This window comes from Sprattus sprattus, assembly GCF_963457725.1.
Source record: "Sprattus sprattus genome assembly, chromosome: 8".
Taxonomy (NCBI): Eukaryota; Metazoa; Chordata; class Actinopteri; order Clupeiformes; family Clupeidae; genus Sprattus; species Sprattus sprattus.
The window spans coordinates 7,133,900-7,145,719 of record NC_137927.1 but is presented as its reverse complement, the minus strand read 5'-3'; the positions used below and the strand labels follow the sequence as shown (position 1 = coordinate 7,145,719).

The 11,820-nt window shown below is 45.5% G+C and overlaps 2 protein-coding genes across 3 annotated transcripts in view; one reads left to right on the top strand and one right to left on the bottom strand.

Annotated features, from left to right (window-relative positions):
* Positions 1-3,649: 3,649 nt before the first annotated feature.
* znrd2 (zinc ribbon domain containing 2) lies at positions 3,650-6,001 on the bottom strand. 2 transcript variants are annotated; one of them, XM_080843647.1, is made up of 4 exons: positions 5,922-6,001; positions 5,357-5,505; positions 4,842-4,926; positions 3,650-4,495 (listed from the first exon to the last, which is right to left on the bottom strand). In XM_080843647.1, the coding sequence occupies exons 1-4, from the start codon at positions 5,935-5,937 to the stop codon at positions 4,002-4,004; spliced, it is 744 nt and encodes a 247-aa protein (XP_080699773.1). In that variant the 5' UTR covers positions 5,938-6,001; the 3' UTR covers positions 3,650-4,001. The 2 variants fall into 2 exon arrangements, with proteins under 2 accessions (XP_080699773.1, XP_080699772.1); XM_080843646.1 differs by lacking the exon at positions 5,922-6,001 and adding an exon at positions 5,666-5,819.
* Positions 6,002-7,892: 1,891 nt separating this feature from the next.
* The window catches only part of slc44a1b (solute carrier family 44 member 1b), a gene marked incomplete at its 5' end in the record, with an annotated part of 17,350 nt that continues 13,422 nt past the window's right edge, over positions 7,893-11,820 (top strand). Inside the window, 3 exons of the mRNA XM_080843392.1 lie at positions 7,893-7,916; positions 8,610-8,699; positions 9,383-9,525. Of these exons, the coding sequence (XP_080699518.1) occupies positions 7,893-7,916; positions 8,610-8,699; positions 9,383-9,525 (257 nt within the window). The remainder of the gene's footprint in view (positions 7,917-8,609; positions 8,700-9,382; positions 9,526-11,820) is intronic.

The following is an 11,820-nucleotide window of genomic DNA, read 5'->3' as shown; positions in this document are numbered from 1 at the left end:
TCTGAAAAGAATGAAAGAGTGAAATAGTGGAAGAGAGTTGACAGGGTGACAGGTCTGATAGGCTTACAAACTTTTACCAGTTCTCTTAATAATGTAACACTCAAGAGTCAAGGATAAACAAAACATCTTCGTCTCCATATTTGCTTGCTACCAATGATGGCTGAAACAGAGCAGAATTTTGCTAGTCTTTTTGCCCCCTTTTTATGCAGCCCTCCCATCTGCAGCCCTCTGACAACATTCTTATATACATGGCCTAAACTTCCAAAGACAAGAATTATTAACCTACAGTCATATCCCAGCTGGCGAATGAGTTCCATTAATGATTGATATTTCAGTAGCTTGGAATAATAGCAAGTGTCCATATACAAATCAAAACAGCAGCCTACTTCAATAATAGATACAAATTCACAGATTAATTTACAATTACAATCTGGGGTGTTTGGACTGTTTTTAAAGTACTCATTGTCATGTATATTATGATGAAATCAGTTCAATTTCACAGTGCTATGAAGGTAAAACCTGCCATCATGTCTTAGGTTTTGTAAGTCTTTTGCAACCAGATCTACCAAGCGGTCGTGCCTGGCCACATACTCTCCTTTGTAGAAAATACATCCATTGAGTATGTTTGCCACAGTTTCTTTTTCCTGATAGTTTGTATGCAGTATACAATGAGGGTTGTGCTTTGAGGGATACCATGTTGCTAAGTTGTATTTAGTTGGAAGGCATTGCAATCGTGCATTAATCATGAAAGTAAGTATTTCTTCTGGAATGGAGTTGTTTTTCAAGACAAAATGAGATACTGAGTGATCAGCATGTTGTAGAAGCGCTAATTTTCCTTGTAGTTTTAGGCTTGTCCAGTGCTGCTCGTTCTGTGTTTGTCTAACGTGAAGAAGCTTGGCTCTAATCTTCTTTGTTTGTAACTGGCTGGATGTGTTGTTTATCTTAAGGATCGCTAGAGTAGAAATCTGCGGATTTGAAATGATGTCCTCGCTGAGCGCTACTGCTGCTCCGTCTGTTCCCAGCCAGGACAGTTGTAGACCTGTGAGTTGGCAGAGGTCATTAAGATCCAGCCAATCGGAGCGCACCCCGAAACCGGCGGCATTGATGTCCAACTTGCCGTTTTGCTTTAGTTTGACTAGAAACTGGGGTTCGTTGAAGGAAGCGGCAGGTATTTTACGCCATGGAAAAAAGTAATATTTAATATTTATAATAATAAATAATATAGTAATATTTAATATATGTCAGCAGGGTGGCTATTTCTTGAATTGACTGACTTGTTCAGAATTACAGCATGAAAGCTCAGCACATGCCCTCTTCTGGTAAAGGGAGGAACTGACCAGTTAACATGCAGGCCATTCTGTGTGGGGGACAAACCTGGGTAGGTTAAATTAGAGTAGGTGGGAAACCTCCTAAAAGAAGAGCCCTACGGCTTTGTTTTTCTATAAGAATGAAGCCATAGGGCTCTTCTATTAGGAGGTTTTCCACTTACTCTGAGTTAACAAACCAAGATTTGACACTATACCACATACTTGGAATACCCCCCTCATCTATTAGCCTTTCATGATATTTGGTAACACTTACAGTGTTTCTCAGTCGCTTTGGTACATTTTTCGAATTATCCTTAATGTTTTCAAAACAATAACTGCATTTCTCACAACAATTCATACATCAGGGCACCATGTAATGGATTACCTGCAAAAGCCTGGAACTATACCACAAATTCTTTTATTCAATAAATGTATTCAGAATTTGGTTCCAAAATCTTTAGTTTATGTCACCAAATGGAGGTCAAGGAATGAAAAGTCCATTTGTCATTGTTTATTAGCAAGGCAATCAAAAAGGCGTAGTCATGTTTGGCAACGTAACAATGAACCCTGGAAGTGTTCCAAATTATCATTTCACTGTCTCTTTCTTTCACTAACAATGATTTATCATTATAACTTGTCTCAAGTTAACTGAATACTATGTTGTGTAAGTTGAATACTATCCAAGTAACTAATTTGAACAAGTGTCCAGGTGGTTGTATACTGTAAAAATGTAGTTGAAGGATGTAGAAAATAACCTGAAAGAAACTGTATCCTCATTTACAGCCTGCTAAGATACAATGGGACATTCTTCCTGGTAAAGTAATTTTACAGCATAGTCATGACACTGATGATCATTGATCATTGAATTCACCCTAGTTACCTCAGGGCTTCGGTGCTGCACATAAGTATATTTATTAGACAAACAACATCAACAATTGTAATTGGGCTCACCCCCAGCACAAGGCTGAAAGTGAAGAAATCCTTCTTATCACCTCGGGTCTGTAAATGCTCTTGTACATACTATATGCAGACTAAGTGGCACCTAATAATCTAAGTTACACACACACACACACACACACACACACACACACACACACACACACAGAAAAGTCATGTTCCTGCTTTCATAAGCACATGATTCATATAAGGTAATTAATAATACAAGGCACTTGATTATTATATTCTTAAGTCATTAACAGTGTTTTGAAATAGTCTCAATCAATCATAGATTTGTCACCTTCATCCAAAAAATAACCTCTGTATTGCAACGAAGAAAATAATATATGAAACTAACAGTAATCAAAAGAAAATATAAGGTCACCAAGCAATTCCTAGGTGTTGTCATGGACCCTTGACTACACACAGTAATTTGGAAGGTTCCCTACAAGTCCTCTCACACTCTCAGGGCTGAGATCACTGTAGATGATTCTCAGGTGGGTGTGATTGTGTGAGCTGTAACTGGAAGAGCATTGGTGGAAATATGACCGAACACCTGGTTTCTGACATAGTGGCACACACTGTTACTGTGTATTTGCCTCATGCCGACCCAGCACATCCACTCTGGCCCATGTCATGTTAGACACAGTTCCTGCATCTGGACATATTAAATCAAACCTTTCCATTAAAAGTCAACAAGCAAGGTTGTTTAAGACAAGTAGTCACTAAAGCTGATGAAATATATATATATTCTCAAACAATGATTTAACCATTTATCATGTCATGACTTGACACAATTAATAGATGCATGATTTGTGGGAGATTTGACCATTCACCAGAGATGCATAATACATTTTCATCAACATGACGTTGATAATGTAGGTAAATGCAGACAATAAGACAAATTAATTAAAGCATTGACAATTCGAAATTGCTGTCATCATGTGCACAAGTGACTTCCACCAAAGTACTGCCCCCCCGATATTTGGAAGTACATTTATAAGACAAATCTTTTATGTCGGTACAGTATCATTTATTAAACTGTACATTAATGAAATGATGCTTAATACAGTAAAATCCCTTTGTAGGTACCCTTCAAATAATGTGAAATTCACAAAAATTCTCAAGGTACCTTCCAAAAACAGAGGCCGTTCAGACCTCAAACCGACGGTAAATAATGCTAAATCTGCACAGCTCACATCCCTCTCCTCTGCTGCAGTCAGATCAATCCATGATAATGACCCATGATGCTCTGCTCCCGTTTGAGGAAGTGTCATGAGATATGCGCACACGGAGTAGCTCTCCTATTTTAACAGTTCTGCACTACCTGCATTTTATGTTTACACACACACTTGCCAGTTCAAACGGGGACCACAGACACACACACAAAAAACACACAACCAAACTTGTTCTGTAATGTTTTTATTGAGCATGACAACCTACCCAAAGTATGGGCCTAAACACAGTTATTACATGAACTTCTAGGACATCCATCCAACAGCACTCTGCTTGTGCGTGTGTGTGTGTGTGTGTTAACCTTACCACTCGTTAACCACCTTAATAGCCAGCCTCCCACCTGTGTGTGTGTATGTGGGCCTCTGTGTGTGTGTTTGTGTGTGTGTGTGTGTGCATGGGAAGTGTGTTCTTCTGATGTGTGTGTGTATGAGTGTGTGCTAGTGCGTGGATGTGTGTACTTTGAGGTGTGTGTGTGTGTGTGTGTGCGTTGCGTGTGTGTGTGCGTGCGTGTGCGTGCGTGCATCAGTCTCTCTCTAAGTCCCTGATGCTGCGTAGCGAGGTGGCACAGCTGTGTATGAGCTGGCAGAGTTGGACGCTGGCCTCCACCGAGGGTGACTGCTCCAGCTGGCACGATGCCCACTGTAGCTTCCCCAGCAGTGCCTGCTCCGCCTCACCCAGTGTCTGCTGCATGACCCCCATCACCGGGGCTGGGGCGGGGGGGCGCACGGGGGCCGCTGCCACCGCACCTGGAGACACGGAGGCTGGGTCCAGGGGTGCAGGGCTGGGCCGTGGAGCGGGGGTGTTACTCGGGGTGGGGGACCATCCAGAGGGAGCTCCGGCGGGGGCTCTCAGGCCGGCCGCAGCCCCCTCGCAGTGCTCCGGTCTTGGCACGGTGCGGATGGGGCGGGGGGCACCATTGGAGGGGCAGAGGGGAGCCTCAGCGTTGGCCTGCAGGGGGGGCTGGCTGGCCAGCTGTCGCTCCCGCACCTGAGAGAGTGCTGCCTGGGCATTCAGCGCTGTAGAAGACACACACAGACCTCAGAGAGCGCTGACAAACACACACACAAACACCTCAGAGAGAGAGTTCCAACAAACACACACACTCGAAAGAGACTACATACAAACTCAAACAAATACATTCACACACCTGAGAGGGCTGGGAAACACGCATGCACCCACACGTAACTGAGAGAGTGCTGCCTGGGCATGCAGCACTACAGAGGACACACACACACACACACACACACACACACACACACACGAGAGTGCAGAAAAAACACACATACTTAAGAGAGCAGCGCCTGTGTGTTCAGTGCTACGGGACAGACACACACACAGGTACACAGACAAACACACACACACCTGGGTCGTCTTTATCCACATCGGAGTCCAGTTCCTGGCAGGCCACACAGTAGAGGTTTTTCTGTCTGTCTTCCAGAAGAATCGTCTGCAGTAAGAATGAGACAGAACAGAGATTCATCTCTGTTAAGAGTGTGTGTGTGCGCACACACACACACACACACACACACACACACACACACACACACACACACACACACACACACACACACACACACACACACACACACACACACACACACACACACACACACACACACACACACACACACACACACACACACACACACACACACACACACAGCAGCAAAATGTCCTGGTCTCCAGTAGTGAAATGATGCATGTCTGATTGAAACAGAGCAGAATTCTGTTTTTACTGAAGTTGGCCTGGGTACATTCCGTATGGATAAGCATCATATGCAAGATCCTCTGCAGTAATGGTTTTTACTAATAAACTTGTTGACAAGTTTATCACTACCCACCCGGCACAGTAACGTGAATGAAGAATGAAGACTCACCGCGCAGTGCTGGCAGCAGTCGCCCAGCATTTTGTAGCCCTTTAGCAGGTAGCTCCCCATCAGTTTGCTGATCTTGTCCTGCCGCTCGCGTTGGGCCTCCAGCACCTTCATCTCGGCCTCACTCGGCGGCTCCCACTCGAAATCGTCATCTGTCAGTCAGAACAGCACAGTAAAACGTTAACGTTAGATTGGCGTAGTTTAGAGCAGAGATTTGGCTACTTAGGCGAACATGTAACTAACATTTCACTAATTTCATATAACAATTAGGAACAGATGTGGCTTAAGTTTTAGCTTTTTCAGTAGGCCTACCTTTGATAAAGTCTAAATTCGCCCTACTCATAGTTAGGTATGGACGGTGAAACAACTACGTTAGCTAGCTAAGTTAACTGACGTATGTCTTCATCAACTCAAACGCTACGCAACAATCCTATAAATAGTTTGCCCTTCCACGACTGAACGGACATTAAGCGAAATCAACTGCAGTACGGTGCATGTTCAGCGCTGCCACAACGCATGAATAACAATCTGACAGAACTTTGAAAACAACGGTGGCTAACCGTCCTACCTCCGTTCAGTGCCATGCTGATCCAATCCAGTCTCTGCTAGCTTCTAGCAGCGCCAGAGCAGACCACTCACGCTTCCTGCAATTTCTTTTGTGGTGGTATTCAGGCACACATTAATTCACCACGGATTCTTGGCGCCATCTTTTGGTCGGGAGTATTCGTACTGTGCGGCTGGAGAAGACACAAATGGATGTCGCTTGTAATTTTTTAATTATCCCTAATTAACTAATCCCTTAATAATTCTTAAATTAAATTTATAAATGCACATATATATTGTCTCTCAAAAAACAAACTTGGTGTGGTGGAAGGAAGCAGTAAACTCCTGGTCGGGTTAAAGAAATGCCTATCACAAATAAAATAAAGTTCATGGGGTTTTAGGTGTCGGTGGGATTCCCTCGGTTGTGGGCCGCAGCCAAGTCATCTTCTGCTCTTCCCCAACCTGTGTTCACACGAGGTTAGTGACGGCCAGTGATAGACAGAATGTTTATACTACGGTCAGACACACAAACACATAGAGAGAGAGAGAGAAAGGGGGAGAGAGAGAAGCACATAAACTCCACACACACACACACACACACACGGACCATTCCTTACACGCTCACTCTCTCCCTGGTACAACAGCTAACAATGGAACAATACTCCTCTGTTCCTCCGCGCGCTCCGGTCCTGCTGGCATATCCGTGCCTGTGCCGTGTGCGCAAACAACTCAAGGCTGCAGCGCAGACATGATGGACCCCCGGAGGCCCGCCGCCACTCCGTACTCCGCTCGGCGCTGGGCAAAGGTAAAGGTAAGAAACATTTTCACCACGTCAGCCGCACCGCAAGAGAGGTGAACCTATGTGAAGGTGAATGTGTGGAGCGTTGAATAGTGGCGTATGTGAATATCGTACGCAGTAGTGCCCAAATGTATTCAAATGAAATATAGTCTACATGAAGTTTAGTGGGAGTTTTTAAAACTGCTCATCAAACTTGTGATAAACGATATGACGAGTATGATGGCTCATTGATAATGTATGATGTAATTGCTAGGGTACAATAAATGCAGTCGAAAATTACATGGGATAGGCTACTTATTATTATTACTACTAGCCTATTACTGTTCATTATTTTAATTATTATTATTATGAGTATTAATAGTTGTAGCCTAGTATTGTTGTTTTTGTTAATATAGCCTACTATTACAATTGATATTGATGGTGGGTGGAGGTAGTTGTAGTAGGTTAGTAAGCTAAGTTATCAAAAAGGTGATATTTAACGTGTTGTGTTTAGCTTATTATTGATACGCCAAGGCTTTTATTCAGCTTAGAAGGTCTATAGATTGAAGTTGAATTGGAGACAAGTGGAGACATCCTGTGTTTGAATATAGGCTACCACTACAAGCGCAGCCTGTCTACGATTCCTGAGGGATTCGCACACTCACACAGCAGTTTTTTGCACTGGACCTGCTTTGTCTGGATAGGTGTGTATGGGAGAGCCAGGGATGGTTTAATAACATGTCACCATAGGACAGTCACGAACTGGGCCCTTGCGCTCTGTGTGATGGCGGAATGACCGATCACATACGCCTATAGGCCCATGTTTGATCTGTCCGATCTGTTTTCTTCACACTCTCTACACACAGCTTCGAACCGCGCGCTTGTACTGAGATCCCAGCAGTACTTCCGGTGATTGAGGACAGCAGGCGCGCGCTGTGAGTGGACAAAAGCGTTCCTTTTCCGGCTGCACCTGCTCGCCATCAGGAAGTGTGTCGCGTTAAATCCCGAAGTAATAATCCTGTTTACCCGGGGCCAGAGGACGCTACGGTGGGGTCGGTGTGTCCGGGCGGACTGGTCGTATGTTCGATCTAGTCTCCTTACGGCATCACAGCTGCCTCGCGCTTTATGCAGGGTAAACGCGCGCGTCTGCTCCGTGCGAGGCGGGGTCTTGTTTTCCTGTGCGGTCGCGCTCTGCTTTTCATCTAAGCCTCGCCTGACATGGGATGCTGCGGCAGCACGGAGGTAAGCCTCGCGATGGATGTCCTCCCCCGTCGCAAGCTTGGCGTGCGGTAATGTGAAATGGGGGGTATATGTTAGCTATTGACCACACGGCCTCATTATGCACGATGTTAATTCAGACTCAGTTTCGCGGCTCAGATAAATATCAGATTAGCACAGCACTGCATAGCGCCTAATCCTATTAATACGGCCCAAGCACTCTCCCGGTAACTTGTCATCTGGTCATCAACATCGTTTGCGATGTTGTTCACGCAGCAGGGCTGAATGGCTGTCTGTGAGTGCTGTCCGTTCCGCGCGGGTGCACATCACCATACACCGTCAAGAAATGGGCTCATTCTTCGCCACACCGGTGCAACCACACCTCAGTAAGCCCGGTAGGAGTTGGAGCTAAGGTCATAAGTTTGGGCGCGCGGTTTATTAGCGGTCCTCATTTCTGCTTACTGGTCATCTTAGGGCAGCCTCGGGCCACTGGAGGGACAGAGATGGTGTTGTCACCGGCGGAAGAGAAGCTCAACAATGTTCTCCGAGGCCTCTTTTCTTCTTAATGGAAAATTGAATGGAAATTAACCCTAAAATACTCGTTTGACAAATTGCAGTATGTAACGAATACCATGAACGTCATTACGCAAGACTGAGAGAGAGATTCATGTGATTGACAGCTGTCAAACTCTCATTCATCGTGGTTTCTTTCCTCAGCGGACCAAGAGAGAATGGAGGCCGCTGGAGGACCGGAGCTGTACCGACCTGCCGTGGTTTCTTCTCTTTTTGCTCTTCTGCGTGGGGATGGTGAGTAGGCTAGAGTCTGCATCTCTCCTTAATGTGAGCTCTGTAGTATAAAGTAGGAGAGCTCTTTTTCCATTTACTGTAGGAACTCTGAGGGCCTGTTGGAACACACAAACATAAATGATTCATTTGATTGATTTTGAGTGTGTAGGTGTATGAGAGGGACTGTATGTGCGATAGAGACGGAAAATGTAAATTCTGCTTGTGTGTGTGTGTGTGTGTGTGTGTGTGTGTGTGTGTGTGTGTGTGTGTGTGCATGCATATGAGGTGAGTATGTTGGTGTATGCCTGGACGTACAGTTCACAGGTGATTGTATGTATGTGTGGGTATGTAGGATGAGAGAGAAAGTGTGTGTGTGTGTGTGTGTGTGTGTGTGTGTGTGTGTTATAAGTCCTGTTGTTAGTAGCATGCCTGGCTGCAGTACATGAGCAACTCTCTCTGCAGGTCCACTGTTCCTAATGTAGGGCAGCAGCTTCAGTCTCTGCACACTTAACATGGTGACCTGCGCTAGGATCAGGACTAATAGCATAACCAGTCACACATGATAGAACTCACAGACACACACACACACACCATGCACAAACACACTCACACACCATGCACAAACACACTCAGACTCTGGTCCTCCTATAACGGTGAGTTAAGGTGGTTTTCTGCGTGCTGATTGGTTGTTGTGTGCGCTGCAGGGTGGCATTTGTGGCTTCACCGTTGTGACGGGCGGTGCGGCTCGGCTGGTTTTGGGTTACGACAGCTATGGCAACACGTGCGGCCAGCGCAACGAGCAGCTGCAGGGGGTCCGTCTCAGTGGCCTGGACCACACCGACCGCAGGTCAGCCTCTCTCTCTCTTTATGTCGCTCTCTCTGTCACTCTCTCTTTTTCTATGTCTCAGTCTCTCTTTCTCTCTTTTTCTCTGTCTCTGTCTCTCTTTTTTTCTCTGTCACTCTCTCTTTCCCTCTCTGTCTCTCTCTCTCTGCCACTCTCTTTCCACACTCTGCTCAGTGGCCTGGACCACACTATCTCTCTCTCTTTTTCCCTCTCCCTCTCTCGCCTTTCCTCTTCACACTCATATCTCTATTGCGTCACCATTTATCTCTCTTGCTGTCATTGTGTCTCTTTTTGTTCTGTCTCTTCCTCTTTCTCTCTCCCTCTCTTCCCCTCTCTCTCTGTCTGTCTGTATGTCTGTCTGTCTGTCTGTATGTCTGTCTGTCTCCCTCTTTCTCTCTCTTTCCCTCTTTCTCTCTCCCTCTCTTCCCCTCTCTCTTTGTCTGTCCGTCTCTCTATCTCCATCTTTCTCTCTCTATCCCTCTCTGACTCTCTCTCTCTCTCTTTCTCCCTCTGTCTCTCTCTCTCTCTCTCTTTCTCTCTCTCTCTCTCTCTTGGACTGTTTTTCTCTCCTGCTCACTCCACTGTTTCTCCCACAATCCTTGGCTCTTCAGTTGTGTGAGTGCTCCTTGTGTGTCCATCTGTGTTGCCATGGTAAGTCTGGGAATGCTGCTTGATTATGATGATAGCATCAGTTGGAATGCAAGATGGCTGTGTGTATGTGTGTGTGTGTGTGTGTGTGTGTGTGTGTGTGTGTGTGTGCTGGTTGATGATGACGATAGCATCAGTCGGAATGCTAGATGGTGACAGGCAGTGCTGCAGAAAACACAAGGGCCACTACAGAGTGTGTGAGTGTCTGTGTGTGTGTGTGTGTGTGTGTGTTTAGAGAGGATTTGTGTGAAGATTGTGTGTATATATTTCAGTTGTGTGATTCAGGTTTGTGTGCTTTAGGTGAATGTGTGTTTGAATGATTTCAAGTGAGTCTAGGTGAGGTAGAGAAGTAAAAGCTTTTAAGACAAACCCCCCTTAAGCTACCCACCACTCAGTGGCTTATTTCCCCACACACACTTTAAGGTCAAAGGTCAGAGACGGGACCAGCTTCCATCCTCTACTGTAAAGTCAGAGAGGCTCTGAGGCCCGTTTGTGTCAAGTGTGAAGATGGCGAGTCTATGGGACAGGCTGCAGTCTGGGTCAGCACTGGGTCTCCACCTGAACTCTCAGCAGAGCTCAACAGAGCGGACGACACCCACCCAAACATCAAACTGAAAACCGTACAGCTTTAAAGGAGAGACCATGTAATGTTATGGAAATTCCTTAAATAGATAATTGAGGTTGTTGACACAGGAACAGGCCCAGCCTATAGCGCTCATATGAACAACAGTGGAATATTAAGCTTTCGACACACACACACACACACACACACACACACACACACACACACACACACACACACACACCCTCTATCTCTCTCTCACACACACAGACCCACAAGCATTCTCCAACACACACAGACAAATAACATATAACGCAGACATAACATATAACATGCAGACATATAACCCTATACACACACACAAATAATCATGTTTTTATAGATACACACATACCATACACGCATGCACGCGCACGCACACGCACAAACACACACTGCACTGGCCTTAGTCAGTGGAACAGGTGTCTCTCTCTGATCTGCTAGGTGTATCTAACAGCAACTGGGATAACATGTAATTTAAACCTCAACTGGTGTCCAAATCCAGCCTCTCTTTCTCTCTAACTCACACACACACAGTCGTGCACACACACACACACACACACACACACACACACACACACATGGGCCCCATGCTGTGAGGCCTAAGCAGTGCCAAGGCTCTCTGCCCCACCCCCTTCACCATGACGATCAGTTAGAATCAGACGACTATTTGTGTGAGCAGGCCAAAGCAAAAGAAACTGTCACAGTTAGCTTAGTGCCACGTGTTTCCTTAAACTAGCCAATCAGGGCCGATGTTTCCCCAAACTAGCCAATCGGGGGATGCTTCCCTAAACCAGCACAGGGTTAAGGTTAGGATCGTGGGTTGTGTTTCTTTAAGGTCCACATACTGCTTCGTGGGTGTAGGGTGTTAGTATGGGGAGTACGCAGAATTAGGGCAATAGGATGATTGTTTGGCGAGTAGAGTGTTAGTTTGGTGAGGGGGTGTTAGCGTGGTGAATAGGGTGGTCTTCTTGTTGTGGTGAGTATGGTGTTGTGGTAGTTGCCTTCATCATTGGTTAAGGAATGCAACCAAGAGCAGCTTGTTTCTC